Below are 17,025 nucleotides of genomic sequence, written 5' to 3' on the forward strand. Positions count from 1 at the left end.
AAGCTTGTGGAAGGCTACCCGAAACGTTTGACCCAAGTTAAACCATTTAAAGGCAATGCTACCAAATACTAATTGAGTGTATGTAAACTTCTGACCCACTGGGAATGTGATGAAAGAAATAAAAGCTGAAATAAGTCATTCTCTCTACTATTATTTTGACATTTCACATTCTTAAAATAAAGTGGTGATCCTAGCTGACCCAAAACAGGGAATTTTTACTAGGATTAAATGTCAGGAATTGTGAAAACTGAGTTTAAATGTATTTGGCTAAGGTGTATGTAAACTTCTGACTTCAACTGTATTATATAAGAAACTTTGCAACAGTTACATACAGTCTTATCATAGGTCATTCTGATGTATCATACCTATGAGTATGGATTACAAGTGTGTATGTTTTGCATGTAATGGTGCCATCAGTACATTCCATTCCAGTACACCACTACATGCCTTGTCAGTTAGTCAACAACATCAGGAGACTCAGTAAGTCAATATTTACAAACTACAATATATGAACTGTCTGTACATTCATACATTTCGTCTGGATAATCCACCTATACATTTTTAATAAGTTTGCTTTGAAATGTCGTATGTTCTAGATTACATCGAGTTACTTTGATTTTTTTTTGTTGTTGATTTTTTTTACTTCCGGGTTGTGAACGTTTCCTTTTCCTGGTTTTATTCGCTAGCTTTTGGAGAGAGCAACAACGAAGTTTTTATGGTAAGTAAATTGATCTGATCAACATTATATCACATTTCCATTACAGTATAAGAGTACGGTCAAATAAGGAGAGACTTCACGAACATTCCTGTGTAATACTTTTGAGTGACAACCTTTTTTTCCCCTTTGATGTTGCCTTCTGTGTTAGCTCAACTAGCAAACGTGCTTCCGTTATCATTAACCAGTTTAGTTCGTTTTTAGCACATTGTCAAAGGGTTTTTGTTATGAAACAAATATATGATATTGTTTTTGTGTAAGGTTTAAGTAAGCTAACGCATCTTGCTAAAGAAAAGAGTGATTCCTTAGATGTTTCAGGAGATGCTAGGCTAATGCTACATAGCCATTTAGCTAGCTAATGTTAACTGGCTAGCTAGAGGTACCGCTTCAATCGCATCCAGCTATAAAAGAACGTTTGCGTCATCTCCGTTAGGAAGGAAGGAAGGAAGGAAGGAAGGATGGATGGATGGATGGATGGATGGATGGATGGAAGGAAGGGAGGAAGGGAGTAAGTCAGTTAGTTATCTACTTGGGTTCTCAAGCATTTTGGAGCCGGGAACCCCATTTGTGATAGCAAATTCATCAGGAACCGCCACATAATCAGAACACAACTGGAGTGAGAAAAAATAGCATACTATGGGTTTTACTTTGACTTTGGCATTGTATGTTCGGACGAACCAAGTCTCGGCCCCTGGGAAGGAACTTTTTTTAGCAGTTTTATTTTTAAACATTAACACGTTTTCCATGCTTAAAGCACATTTTCTGCAATCCTACATATTTTGTCATAGAGCGGAGCGACTTTTTGTTGTTGCAGCTTTAAACCTCAAATCCAGAAATTCTACACATTTTGCCAGGAGGCAGTCTCATGGCAAAAGTTGCAGTTTTAAAGCTTGAATTACAATGTACATTTTATTGGTCACATACACATATTTAGCAGATGTTATTGCAGGTGTAGCGAAATGCTTCTGTTCCTAGCTCCAACAGTGGTGTATCTAACAATACACATAAATCTAAAAGTAAAATAATGGAATTAAGAAATATATAAATATTAGGATGAGCAATGTCAGAGTGACTGACTAAAATACAGTATATACATATGAAATTAGTAAAACAGTATCTAAACATTATTAAAGTGATAAGTGATTCTATGTACATAGAGCAGCAGCCTCTAAGGTGAAGTGTTGAGTAATCGGGTGGCAGCTGGCTAGTGATGGCTATTTAACAGTCTGATGGCCTTGAGATAGAAGCTGTTTTTCAGTCTCTCGGTCTCAGCTTTGATGCACCTATATGGACCTCGACCCCTGGATGATAGCGGGGTGAACAGGCCGTGGCTCGGTGGTTGATGTCCTTGATGATCTTTGTGGCCTTCCTGTGATATCGGGTGCTGTAGGTGTCCTAGAGGGCAGGCAGTGTGCCCCCGGGGATGCGTTGGGCAGACCGCACCACCCTCTGGAGAGTCCTGCGGTTGCAGGTGATGCAGTTGCCGTACCAGGCAGTGATACAGCCCGACAGGATGCTCTCAATTGTGCATCTATAAAAGTTTGTGAGGGTCTTAGGAGCCAAGCTGAATTTCTTCAGCCTCCTAAGGTTGAAGAAGCACTATTGTGCCTTCTTCACCACACTGTGTGGGTGGACCATTTCAGATTGTCAGTGATGTGTACACAGAGGAACTTGAAGCATTTCACCTTCTCCACTGCGGTCTCGTCGATCTGGATAGGGGTGTGCTCCCTCTGCTGTCCACGATCAGCTCTTTCGTTTTGTTGAGGGAGAGATTATTTTCCTGGCACCACTCCGTCAGGGACCTTACCTCCTCGCTGTTGGCTGTCTCGTCATTGTTGATAATCGGGCTACTACTTTTGTCGTCTGCAAAGTTGATCAGGATCAGCATAGTGGAGATGTTGTTTCCTACCTTCACCACCTGGGGGCAGCCCGTCAGGAAGTCCAGAACCCAGTTGCACAGGGCGGGGGTCAGACCCAGGGCCCAAGCTTAATGATTGAGCTTGCAGGGTACATTGGTGTTGAAGGCTGAGCTATAGTCAAAGAACAGCATTTTTACATAGGTATTCCTCTTGTCCAGATGGGATAGGGCAGTGTGCAGTACGATGGTGATTGCATCATCTGTGGCTCTATTGGGGTGCAAATTGCAGTGAGTCTAGGGTGTCAGGTAAAGTGGAGGTCAAATGATCCTTAGCTAGTCTCTCAAAGCACTTCATGATGACAGATGTGAGTGCTACAATGTGATAGTCATTTAGTTCAGTTACCTTTGCTTTCTTGGGTACAGGAACAATGGTGGACATCTTAAAGCAAGTGGGGACAGCAGACTGCGATAGGGAGAGATTGAATATGTCCGTAAACGCTCCACCCAGCTGTTCTTCGCATGCTCTGAGGACGTGGCTAGGGATGCCGTCTGGGCCGGGAGCCTTGCAAGGGTTAACGCTTAAATGTTTTACTCACGTCGGCCACGGAGAACGAGAGCCCACAGTCCTTGGGAGTGGGTCGCGTCGGTGGCACTGTGTTATCCTCAATGCGGGCGTGATTGCCTTACAGAGGGAATAACCACACTGTTTGTATTCAACCATATTCCCAGCACCTTGCCGTGGTTAATGCAGCGGTTCGCATTTGCGCGAATGCTGCCATCTATCCACAGTTTTTGGTTTGGGTAGGTTTTAATAGTCACAGTGAGACCAACGTTCCCTATACACTTCCTGATGAACTCAGTGTCCGTGTATACGTCAATGTTATTCTCAGAGGCAACCCGGAACATATCCCAGTCCGCGGTTGCATGACGTCGGTGTCCGCAGCGTGGCTGGTTTTCCCTTTGTAATCCGTGATTGTCTGTAGACCCTACCACATATGTCTCATGTCTAAGCCGTTGAAATGCGACTCGACTTTGTCTCTGTACTGACGTTTTGCCAGTTTGATTGCCTTACAGAGGGAATAACCACACTGTTTGTATTCAACCTTATTCCCAGTCACCTTGCCGTGGTTAAATGCGGCAGTTCGCATTTGCACGAATGCTGCCATCTATCCAAGGTTTTTGGTTTGGGTAGGTTTTAATAGTCACAGTGGGAACAACATCCCATATACACTTCCTGATGAACTCAGTGTCAATGTAATTCTCAGAGGCAACCGGAACATATCCCAGCCGCGTGATCAAAACAATATTGAAGCGTGGATTTCGATTGGTCAGACGAGCATTGATAGACCTTAGCACGGGTACTTCCTGTTGGAGTTTCTGCCTTTAGGAAGGGAGGAGCAGAATGGAGTCCTGATCTGATTTGCCGACGGGAGGGCGAGGGAGGGCCTTGTAGCCATCCCGGAAGGTAGAGTAACAATGGTCTAGAGTTTTTGAAGCGCGATTTCTACGGACAATGTGTTGATAGGACTTCGGTAGCGTTTTCCTTCAATTTGATTTGTTAAAATCCCCAGCTACAATAAATGTGGCCTCAGGATTTGTGGTTTCTTGTTAGCACAAAGTCCAGTGTAGTTCCTTGAATGCCGTCACGGTATTGGCTTGAGGGGGAATATACACGGCTGTGGCTATAACCGAAGAGAATTCTCTTGGGACAGTCGGCATTTGAGTGTGAGGTATTCTAGTGCGTTTATGTTCAAAAACATTTTTCAAAAACATTTTAAGGGGAATACAAGAAGTGTTGAAAAATGTATAAATGGTGGAGTACTGTGGATACCAATATCCCTGTGAGCCTTCCAGGCCCATGTTGCCCAACGTTAAGAACATAAATTGTAGATTAAAGGAGCTAAATGTAAACATTTTGCATTGTAGTTCCAGGAAATGACCTTATACTAAATCTACAGTAATAGTGGAATGAAATTACAAAGCAAAAAATATCACACCCTCTCAACTTATTCCACTGATCCTTGGCCAAATGTATTTAATCTGTGAGTAATATTCATTTCAGATCTGGTCCCGGACCCCACTTTGAGAACCCCTGATCTACTAGATGGGTTATTGACAATGAATATAGTTTATTGACTGTACCAATCGATAGTCTTTGCTGTCAGGGTGCAGCAAAAATACTTTTTCAATGTTTGAAAAAAGTTGACATCATGTTTTGTTAATTTAAAGACATTTTCTGAATTTTATCCTAGTTTAAAGAAAAATGACATCCCCTCATTCTTGTAGAAATCAGTTGACAAGTCTAGTGTGATCAAAAAATTGTGTTGTATAACGTTGTCTTATGGTTTATTATCCTCTATATAATGTATTGTTTTCTGGCATGCTTTAAAACAATCTTGCTTATAGGCCTTAGTTATATTTAATGTATATATATGATCGTTTGCCCCTAATTGCTGCAGCTAAGAGAAACTCTGTTTTTTATTTTTTATCTTGTAGCCCCAAGTGACTGTGTCAGTGATTCATGGGACATGCTATTGACAGCCTTTGGGAAGATTCTGAATGGGAGGGCTTGCTGCTGAGAACTGACTACAGCCACAAATCACCTTTTCCCTGCAGCTGACCCCGACTGCAACTACCATTATTCCAGCCCATAATTAACCTGTCATGTCTGAACCGAAGGAGTCGGGTGATCGTGGGAAAGACAGGGAGCGGGGCGCCCGTCCCAAGGTGAGACACAGCCGGTCTGAGGAGAGAAGAGATGCCGGCGGGGGGCAAAAGGGACGAAGAGGAAAAAAGAAAGGCCAGACGTCCCATGAGCAAGCTGGGGAGCGGCCTGTCAGCGATGGGTTTGAGTATGGGGACCTACTGACTGGTCTGGAGCCCAGGGACCGCTGCTCCTCCTCTCCCCTGAAGGAGGGCAGGAGATGGCAGGGCCTGGAGGGGGTCACTTCACTCAGCCAGGACAGGGGGACAGCCAGGCTGGCACAGGGGACAGCTGAGCCATCAACCAGTGAGGCTGAGGGCAGGGGGGCAGGTGGCAGTCGCACACTCCGCCAAAAGATCCAGGATGCAATGGGGCAGTGTTTCCCCATAAAGACCAACACTCCATCGTCGTCCAGTTCCACTCAGCAGGTCTTTATGCCACAAGCTGCTGCTGCCGGGGCTGGGTCCTCCTCGCGCCGCAAGATCCACCTTACTGAACTCATGCTGGACGACTGTCCCTTCGCTGCAGGCACCGAGCTGGCTCAGAAGTGGTACCTCATCAAGCAGCACACAGCCCCCATCTCCACACCTCCCGTAGTGGACACCTTGGTGGTCAGCACTAGTGCCTCTGCCTCAAACATGGCCGCCGTGGTGGAGGATGTGGATGACCGGTTGCGAGAGCGCAGGCGCATCAGCATCGAGCAAGGCGTGGAGCCGCCACCCAACGCAGAGATCCACACGTTTGAGGTGACGGCCCAGATCAACCCTCTGTACAAGCTGGGGCCCAAACTGGCCCATGGTATGAATGAGCTGGCAGGGGACGACAGGGCTACCATTCACCAGCAACAGCAGCTGCTTCTCCAGAGGCAGCAGCAGCACCAGCTCCTGCTGCAGAGCTGTCTGGACACTCTGGATGAGGTGGTGGCCGTGGCCGCCTCCTCTTCTGCCTCAGCATCTGCCTTGGTCCCTGTCTGTGAGGCTACTTCTGTGCCTGACCCCATGGTTGACCCTGAGGTCACAGCCAGTCTCCAGCCAACCGAAATTGTTGTGTCCCAGGCTGAGGGTCCCCCTACTCAGGACGGCTATCGCATCCACACCCAGATCGACTACATCCACTGTCTGGTGCCTGACCTGCTGCAGATCACTAACCTACCCTGCTACTGGGGTGTGATGGACCGCTATGAGGCCGAGACTCTGCTGGAGGGCAAGCCAGAGGGCACCTTCCTCCTCCGCGACTCAGCCCAGGAAGACTACCTCTTCTCCGTCAGCTTCCGCCGCTACGGCCGCTCGCTGCACGCCCGCATCGAGCAGTGGAACCACAACTTCAGCTTCGACGTGCACGACCCCAGTGTTTTCCATGCACCCACCGTCACAGGGCTGCTGGAGCACTACAAGGACCCCAACTCCTGCATGTTCTTCGAGCCTCTGCTGTCCAACCCCATCCACCGCACCCTGCCCTTCAGCCTGCAGCACGTGTGCAGGGCGGTGATCAGCAGCTGCACAACCTACGACGGCATCAACGTGCTGCCCATCCCCCACACCCTGAAGAAACACCTGAAGGAGTACCATTACAAGCAGAGGGTGAGGGTACGGAGGATGGACACCTGGTGGGAATAACAAAGACCTGGTGGAAGTGAACCACAACTAGGTTACTAACTAAACACTATGGAGGCGGGCCTCGCTCAGTGGACAACCAGTTGACTCACTCCATTTCCTTCCATTTGTCTTTATTAACATATACCTACCTACTGCATTCACTGTATACCTAGCTACCTGTTTTATCTATTTATTATTTACGGTATAAGACCAATGTCTTAAACTCTGTGGATACTATGTTAATTCAATTCTGATGCACATTCACACATTTTTCTCTGCTCACAATAAACTTCGGATTCATCGTAATGATACACCATGTGTGTAGAGATGTATCAATTCTTTGGGTTGAAGTGAACAGAGTCAAGGCTGGTTTGGTGGATGTCTTATGGAACACGTACAGGTTTAATAATGGGTCAATGAATTACCATTGCCAAATGTAGGCTACTGGAGATGAACAGATGTGACTTCTAGTAGATAATGTGGATGGCAACCTGCTGGCAAGCTGCTGAGGACCTAGCCGGTGGTATAAACCATTTACAAATTCATTTTTTATATATTTTGTGTCATTCCTTTGAAGGCGAAAGAAAGGTACTTGAAAGGGAATTTTTGACTCGTCCTAATTACTTGAATAATCCAATACTTTCCTGTATTGCCTATAGTTTTCAGAGGTAACTAAAACTATGGGGTGTAAGGCAGGTAAATGTCTCAAGCTTCTATCCATGTGAGATGTTACCGTTGTGTTACTTCCTATCAAATTAGAGAACACTGAAGCCATTGCTGAATGCCTAACACAAAATGAATCCAATTGCATGCGAATTGAAGCCGTTTGTCAGTGTTAGAGCAAACAGACAGTGAGTGACGATAATAGAGCTGTTTTTTTATGGTGCTGAGAACAGAACATGAAGCGGCACCTGCTGAGAAGAGCTCTATCTCTGTCTAGCTTTGGTCTATTGATCTTCTCAGCCTACCACTGAGCCTGTGTTGGAATCAGAGTAATGATGATGGAAGCACATTTAGGCTACCCTTACGTTTTGATTATTGAGTCATTGTGCCTTGTGCTTCGAGGCTATTGCTTTAGCCTGGTCCAATATACACATTCCAGCATGATGGTGATTTTAGGAAGGCCTCCATTTTGTATTGCGAAGTGATCTCAATATCATGTTTCAGTACTGGCTATATCAAAGAGAGCAGTGTATTATCAATGAGCTTTAAAAAAATAAAACTCCCTTTTTAGTACCTTGTCCTCATGACCTGACCTGAAAACCTTGCCATGCTGTTGTTGAATTTATGCCATCTCTCTGTTGATGATGTTTAGGCCTGAAAGGCTGATGAAACGATACAGTTAGTTATTTGTACATTTACACATCCCTTCTGCTGCGACTAAAAGCAGATCTGGAAGAATTCAATAAAGCAGACCTCTAACATGACAGACAGGAAATTGTATTTGCATATATAAATAGAAACTATCCCTTTAGTAAATTAAATAAATACATTTTTGTATTTATTTAACCTTTATTTAACTAGGCAAGTTAAAGCAATGAATGCCCTCGTAAATGTTCCCAAACAAGACATAGAGGACAAAAAACATTTAATGCAAGGACTTTCATTTGACGTTTTTTTTGGGGACCCATTCATGGATTAATTGCATAATTTACCTATGCAGTGAAGTGATTGACCACTTTGTGTGAACACAATTTGGTATTAATGGAAACACACAAAGAGAGGCCTCTGTGCTAATTGATGTGTGCAGTGTGCAATAATTACAGTGGACAGCCGTCCTGATATTAATGAGTGAGCATGGAGAATGCACTTCTGTCAGCAGCCATCTTAAGTATCATCACTGTGGTATGTCTTCAGATGGATGCTTTGATTTAATCTAGAGCATTTATTTTATTATGCTACTGTTTGTATTTAACCTTTTATCACTGAGGAGGATGTCACCCTACTTTATGAAAAGTTCAATGTCAGCACTCAAAATGCAGTGTTAGGGAGACATCCCACTGGGCACAGACTTCATTTCAATGACTAGTTTTGATTTATATTTGGTTGTTGTCAACAACCGTGAAAACCACAAAAAATATAATGTAATTGGGTTTAGGTTAAAAGTTGGGTTAAAAAAAGACAAAATTCCCTTATGTTTATGGCTTTTTTCAAATCCAGTCAGTTTTCCACATTGATGCAACATCATCACATAGAATTTTTTTGTTGACATGACGTGGAAACAATGTTGATTCAACCAGTTTTTGCTCAGTGGGATGGCCTTGTATATTTCCATAAGACTAATGTTAAAATGTTTTCTATGTTGGAGGACACATTTAACCTACAAAACCATTCTTGGGCACATATAACTATTAAAGTGTAGTGTTGGAAAGTAACAATGGAAGTGCTCATCTTGACATAATGGTGTCTACAACGTGTATGCCTTTGCCTGGCTAGAGATTCCTCCAGCTTCATATGCATACAGTAAACTCATTCAACATTCAACTTTAGAGTTTTTTTTCTTGAGTACTCTCTCTGTAGCTCTCCTCTTTAGAGTTGATCGACGTTGGCTATAGGAGGCTGCAGGGTTGGGCATTGCCCACCCAAAATGTCATGTTGCCCACCCAATGGATTATGCCTGAGTTAATGTTAAACATATACAATTGCAGTAAGCAAGCTTTGAAACAGCCAAAACATTTGTGACTGCCCACTAAGGCATAATCTTAGAACTTGCCCTGGAGTTGATCTCCAAGTCCTGTATGTCTTACTACCTTTGCCCTTCCTCTGACTTGTTACATTTTCCACCAACTGTTTTTATGATGTGTGATTGATATAATCAGTTTCCACAGTGGGAACTACAGTATCACATCACGCTATTAGGGAGGGATGATTGCTCACTGTGCTGCTGTGAAGAAGAGCATTGCTTTCCATTGGGATAACTATCTTGTTTGGCTGAGTACCAACTATGTTTTTGCATAGTACATTTTCTATTCAGATATCTGTCCAAACAACCTTAATTGGATTTAGAGTGCTGAACAAAGAGTGCTGTTCTGGTTGATTAGGTTTAGATGTTGTTGTGGGAAACTGGGAATACTTTCATTGAGTTTCCCAGAATCAGCAATCCTCTCAGACACGGTAACAATTGCCTTTGTACCCAAAATACACTGAAGTGGACACATCAATGGTTTCAAATGAGTGAGGAAAGTAACACTTTTTGGTTTATGACCAGGTCTAAAATTAGTCACCATACTATGTTCAGCTTCAGTCTAATTAGAATCATCCCATCTGCCAAAGTGTTTATTAGATACCTCAATCAACTCCTACGATTGCAATCTCTCATGTTGTTCTAAACATCACACTCAGTACAACCCACAGAGCAGAGGAGCAGTAGTAACGCTGCTGTACAGCCAGGAATGCAGTAGGTGGCTCTAAAGAGCTTCAGCAGACTGTGTGTGTGCAGTAGATGGGAGGGTGATTGGGGGTGGGGTGCTGTGGGGGGAGTGTGACTGCTGCTGCTGCCAGCGCCCTGGCTCTCATCATGCAGGTATTACAGGCGTCGGGGGAGAAGGAGGACTTCACTACGCCTGGATCAACGTGCCCAGAGGGACACGAGGCACAGCAAGGCACAAAGTTGATTGGCCACACATACTTAGTCTGTTTGGGTCTTTCCCGTCTTCCTTTGAGGGAGAATATTTTCCCTCTCAGCCTAATCTGTAGATTAAGAAATCAGGGGGGTGGAGAACATGCTTGGAGTGTTCACAACACCTGAAGACAATATGTTCCCAAATAATATGTGGTTTAGAATCATAAAAAACTGTGAAATGGCTCATCGTTGGGGAATGAGTCTCTCAGGGGTGGTAATGTTGTCTGTGTCTGTATGTATTGGGTCCTGAGCAGGAAAATAATCATGAGAATCATCCACTCTGTATCTAGGACATGAATTCAGAGGAGGGTGTATCCAACTGATTCCAGATTCATGCCGGATGGATAAGGCTTGACGAGAGATTCCTCTTGTCCACCCAGGGAGTAGGAATACATTTCAGAGGGCAAGCAGGAGTTGTGCTGGCAGAGGAAACTCTGCAGCTGACAAGTTCTTTCACTCTTACTAAATTAATGCCACAGGAGGCCGGTGGCACCTGAATTGGGGAGAATGGGCTCATAGTAATGGCTGGAATGGAATAAAAAAATAATGTAATTTTTTTATTTATTTCACCTTTATTTAACCAGGTAGGCTAGTTGAGAACAAGTTCTCATTTGCGGCCTGGCCAAGATAAAGCATAGCAATTCGACACATACAACAACACAGGGTTACACATGGCATAAAGAAAACATACAGTCAATAATACAGTAGAACAAAAGAAAACAAAAAGTCTATATACAGTGAGTGCAAATGAGGTAAGTTAAGGCAATAAATAGGCCATGGTGGCAAAGTAATTACAATATATCAATTAAACACCGGAATGGTAGATGTGCAGAAGATGAATGTGCAAGTAGAGATACTGGGGTGCAAAGGAGCAAAATAAATAAATAAATACAGTATGGGGATGAGGTAGGTAGATAGATGGGCTGTTTACAGATGGGCTATGTACAGGTGCAGTGATCTGTGAGCTGCTCTGACAGCTGGTGCTTAAAGCTAGTGAGGGACATATGAGTCTCCAGCTTCAGAGATTTTTGCAGTTCGTTCCAGTCATTGGCAGCAGAGAACTGGAAGGAAAGACGACCAAAGGAGCAATTGGCTTTGGGGGTGACCAGTGAGATATACCTGCTGGAGCGCGTGCTACGAGTGGGTGCTACTATGGTGACCAGTGAGCTGAGATAAGGCGGGGCTTTACCTAGCAGAGACTTGTAGATAACCTGTAGCCAGTGGGTTTGGCGACGAGTATGAAGCGAGGGCCAATCGGCAGACTCGATAGCCTTGGCTTTTCTAATGACTGCCTCGCCTGGTTCACCAACTACTTTGCAGACAGAGTTCAGTGTGTCAAATCGGAGGGCATGTTGTCCGGACCTCTGGCAGTCTCTATGGGGTTACCACAGGGTTCAATTATTGGGCCAACTCTTTTCTCTGTATATATCAATGATGTCGCTCTTGCTGCGGGCGATTCCCTGATCCACCTCTACGCAGACGACACCATTCTGTATACTTCTGGCCCTTCCTTGGACACTGTGCTAACAAACCTCCAGACGAGCTTCAATGCCATACAACACTCCTTCCGTGGCCTCCAACTGCTCTTAAATGCTAATAAAACCAAATGCATGCTTTTCAACCATTCGCTGCCCGCACCTGCCTGCCCGACTAGCATCACCACCCTGGATGGTTCCGACCTAGAATATGTGGACAACTATAAATACCTAGTTGTCTGGCTAGACTGTAAACTCTCCTTCCAGACTCATATTAAACATCTCCAATCCAAAATCAAATCTAGAATCGGCTTTCTATTTCACAACAAAGCCTCCTTCACTCACTCGCCGCCAAACTTACCCTAGTAAAACTGACTATCCTACCGATCCTCGACTTCGGCGATGTCATCTACAAAATAGCTTCCATTACTCTACTCAGCAAACTGGATGCAGTCTATCACAGTGCCATCTTTTGTTACCAAATCACCTTATACCACCCACCACTGCGACCTGTATGCTCTAGTCGGCTGGCCCTCGCTTCATATTCGTCGCCAGACCCACTGGCTCTAGGTCATCTATAAGTCAATGCTAGGTAAAGATCCGCCTTATCTCAGTTCACTGGTCACGATAACAACACGCACCCGTAGCACACGTTCCAGCAGGTATAGCTCACTGATCATCCCCAAAGCCAACACCTCATTTGGCCGCCTTTCCTTCCAGTTCTCTGCTGCCAGTGACTGGAACGAATTGCAAAAATCGCTGAAGTTGGAGACTTTTATTTCCCTTGCCAACTTTAAACATCAGCTACCTGAGCTGCTAACCGATCGCTGCAGCTGTACATAGTCCATCTGTAAATTGCACACCCAATCTACCTACCTCATCCCCATACTATTTTTATTTTATTTACTCTTCTGCTCTTTTGCACACCAGTATTTCTACTTGCACATCATCATATGCTCATTTATAGCAGTGTTAATCTGCTAAATTGTAATTATACGCTCCTATGGCCTATTTATTGCCTACCTATTCATGCCTTTTGCACACACTGTTTATAGACTTTCTTTTTTCTACTGTGTCATTGACTTGTTTTTTGTGTTATTGGCTTGTTTATTGTTTACTCCATGTGTAACTCTGTGTTGTTGGCTGTGTCACGCTGCTTTGCTTTATCTTGGCCAGGTCGCAGTTGTAAATGAGAACTTGTTCTCAACTAGTCTACCTGGTTAAATAAAGGTGAAGAAAAAAAAAACAACGAGAGCGTATAGGTCGCAATGGTGGGTAGTATATGGGGCTTTGGTGACAAAACGGATGGCACTGTGATAGACTGCATCCAGTTTGTTGAGTAGAGTGTTGGAGGCTATTTTATAGATGACATCACCGAAGTCGAGGTTCGGTAGGATGGTCAGTTTTACGAGGGTATGTTTGGCAACATGAGTGAAGGATGCTTTGTTGCGATATTAGGAAGCCGATTCTAGATTTAATTTTGGATTGGAGATGCTTAATGTGAGTCTTAAAGGAGAGTTTACAGTCTAACCAGACACCCAGGTATTTGTAGTTGTGCACGTATTCTAAGTCAGAGCCGTCCAGAGTAGTGATGCTGGACGGGCGAGCAGGTGCGGGCAGTGATCGATTGAATAGCATGCATTTAGTTTTACTTGCGTTTAAGAGCAGTTGCAGGCCACGAAGGAGAGTTGTATGGCATTGAAGCTTGTCTGGAGGTTAGTTAACACAGTGTCCAAAGAGGGGCCAGAAGTATACAGAATGGTGTCGTCTGCGTAGAGGTGGATCAGGGAATCACCAGCAGCAAGAACAACATCATTGATGTATACAGAGAAGAGAGTCGGCCCGAGAATTGAACCCTGTGGCACACCCATAGAGACTGCCAGAGGTCCGGACAACATGCCCTCCGATTTGACACACTGAACTCTATCAGAGAAGTAGTTGGTAAACCAGGCGAGGCAATCATTTGAGAAACCAAGGCTGTCGAGTCTGCCAATAAGAATGTGGTGATTGACAGAGTCGAAAGCCTTGGCCAGGTCGATGAATACGGCTGCACAGTAATGTCTCTTATCGATGGCGGTTATGATGTTGTTTAGGACCTTGAACTTGGCTGAGGTGCACCCATGACCAGCTCTGAAACCAGATTGCATAGCAGAGAAGGTACGGTGGGATTCGAAATAGTCAGTAATCTGTTTGTTAACTTGGCTTTTGAAGACCTTAGAAAGACAGGGTAGGATAGATATAGTTCTGTAGCAGTTTGGGTCAAGAGTGTCACCCCCTTTGAAGAGGGGGATGACCGCGGCAGCTTTCCAATCTTTGGGAATCTCAGACGATACGAAAGAGAGGTTGAACAGGCTAGTAATAGGGGTTGCAACGATTTCGGCAGATACTTTTAGAACGAGAGGGTCCAGATTATCTAGCCCGGCTGATTTGTATGGGTCCAGATTTTGCAGCTCTTTCAGAACATCAGCTATCTGGATTTGGGTGAAGGAGAAATGGTGGGGGCTTTGGCGGTTTGCTGTGGAGGGTGCCGGGCAGTTGACCGGGGTAGGGGTAGCCAGGTGGAAAGTATGGCCATTCGTAGAGATATGCTTATTGAAATTCTCAATTATAGTGGATTTATCGATGGTAACAGTGTTTCCTAGCCTCAGAGCAGTGGGCAGCTGGGAGGAGGTGCTCTTATTCTCCATGGACTTTACAGTGTCCCAGAACTTTTTTGAGTTAGTTCTACACGATGCAAATTTCTGTTTGAAAAAGCTAGCCTTAGCTTTTCTAACTGCCTGTGTATATTTGTTCCTAACTTCCCTGAAAAGTTGCATATCACTGGGGCTATTCGATGCTAATGCAGAACGCCACAGGATGTTTTTGTGCTGGTCAAGGGCAGACAGGTCTGGAGTGAACCAAGGACTATATCTATTCCTAGTTCTAATTTTTTTGAGTGGGGCATGCTTATTTAATATGGTGAGGAAGGCACTTTTAAAGAATAGCCAGGCATCATCTACTGACGGGATGAGGTCAATGTCATTCCAGGATACCCCGGCCAGGTCGATTAGAAAGGCCTGCTCGCAGAAGTGTTTTAGGGAGCGTTTGACAGTGATGAGGGGTGGTTGTTTGGTCGCACACCCATTACAGATGCAGGCAATGAGGCAGTGATTGCTGAGATCTTGATTGAAAACAGCAGAGGTGTATTTGGAGGGCGAGGTAGTTAGAATGACATCTATGAGGTTGCCCGTGTTTACGGATTTAGGGTTGTATCTGGTAGGTTCATTGATAATTTGTGTGAGATTGAGGGCATCAAGCTTAGATTGTAGAATGGCCGAGGTGTTAAGCATGTCCCAGTTTAGGTCACCTAGTAGCACGAGCTCAGAAGATAGATGGGGGCAATCAATTCACATATGGTATCGAGGGCACAGCTGGGGGCAGAGGGAGGTCTAAAGCAAGCGGCAACAGTGAGAGACTTGTTTCTGGAAAGGTGAATTTTTAGAAGTAGAAGCTCAAATTATTTGGGTACAGACTTGGATAGTAATACAGAACTCTGCAGGCTATCTTTGCAGTAGATTGCAACACCGCCCCCTTCGGCAGTTCTATCTTGGCGGAAAATGTTATAGTTAGCGATGGAGATTTCAGGGTTTTTGGTGGTTTTCCTAAGCCAGGATTCAGACACGGCTAAGACATCTGGGTTGGCAGAATGTGCTAAAGCAGTGAGTAAAACAAACTTAGGGAGTAGGCTTCTAATGTTAACATGCATGAAACCAAGGCTTTTACGGTTACAGAAGTCAACAAATGAGAGCACCTGGGGAGTGGGAGTGGAGCTAGGCACTGCAGGACCTGGATTAACCTCCACATCACCAGAGGAGAGGTAGGATAAGGGTACAGCTAAAGGCTATACGAACTGGCCGTCTAGCACGTTCTGAACAGAGAGTAAAAGGAGCAGGTTTCTGGGCACGATAGCATAGATTCAAGGCATAGTGAACAGACAAAGGTAAGGTAGGATGTGAGTACATTGGATGTAAACCTAGGCATTGAGTAATGATGAGAGAGATATAGTCTCTAGAGAAGTTTAAACCAGGTGATGTCATCGCATATGTAGGACGTGGAAAAAAATGGTTGGTTAAGGCATATTGAGCAGGGCTTGAGGCTCTACAGTGAAATAAGACAGTAGTCACTAACCAGGACAGTAATGGACGAGGCATATTGATATTATAGAGAGGCATGCGTAGCCAAGTGAACATATGGGTCCAGTGAGTGATTGGGCTGACTGGGGACACAGTGATTCAGACAGTTAGCAGGCCGATGCTAACAGTTAGTAGGCCGGGGCTAAACAAGCTAGCAGTTAGCAGACCGGGGCTGGCAAGCTAGCAGTTAGCAGACCGGGGCTGGCAAGCTAGCAGTTAGCAGACCAGGTTAGCAAGCAAGCAGTTGGCAGACCGGGGCAAGCAGTTAGCAGACCGGGGCAGGCAAGCTAGCAGTTAGCAGACCGGGGCAAGCAAGATAGCAGTTAGCAGACCGGGGCTAGCAAGTTAGCCTTTGGGGGACGTCGCGATGGGGGTAAGTCTGTTTTTGCCGCTTCGTGCGGTGACGTTGATAGACCAGTCGTGGAATTAGTAGGGTTCCAAGTAGCTCTAGGTAGCTAGTAGGCCGCGGTTAGCAGAATGGGCCTTCAGCGGACGTCGCGCCTGAGGGGCCTGTTGGAATCCTCGGGCAGATTATGTCGGTATTCCAGTCGTAGAGGACCGGCGGGGTTCCGTGCCCCGTACCGTCAGTAGAAGGGGTCCAGATATTGTAGCCCAGGAGTGGGCTTCGGTGGTAGCACAGGAGCCCTGGCCGGGCTACCTTCAGGCTAATTGGTGCTTGCTCCGGGATGGAAACGCTAGCCAGGAGTAGTCACCCGGGATTGCGGTTAGCTAGTTGCGAAGATCCAGATGAAAATGTTCAGAGTTTGCGGTAGGAATCCGGGGATATGGGAAAAAAAATTAATAATAATAGGTCCGTTATGCTCTGGTTTGAGTCACGTTGTTCGAACTGGCGAGAGCTTTCCGAGCTAAAGGTTAGCTGATGA

General features: G+C 45.0%; 1 protein-coding gene across 1 annotated transcript; it reads left to right on the forward strand.

The window, feature by feature from the left end:
• The first annotated feature begins 441 nt into the window (after positions 1 to 441).
• LOC106581160 (suppressor of cytokine signaling 5) lies at positions 442 to 7,183 on the forward strand. Its single transcript, XM_014163031.2, has 2 exons — positions 442 to 718; positions 5,070 to 7,183. Exon 2 carries the CDS (start codon positions 5,238 to 5,240, stop codon positions 6,891 to 6,893), a length of 1,656 nt encoding a protein of 551 aa, XP_014018506.1. The 5' UTR covers positions 442 to 718; positions 5,070 to 5,237; the 3' UTR covers positions 6,894 to 7,183.
• Positions 7,184 to 17,025: the final 9,842 nt, after the last annotated feature.

This window comes from Salmo salar, chromosome ssa20 (assembly GCF_905237065.1).
Source record: "Salmo salar chromosome ssa20, Ssal_v3.1, whole genome shotgun sequence".
In the NCBI taxonomy this organism is placed as follows: Eukaryota; Metazoa; Chordata; class Actinopteri; order Salmoniformes; family Salmonidae; genus Salmo; species Salmo salar.

Excerpts from the sequence above, each read along its gene's own strand:
- LOC106581160 (XM_014163031.2), top strand. The coding sequence starts at position 5,238 with ATGTCTGAACCGAAGGAGTCGGGTGATCGTGGGAAAGACAGGGAGCGG.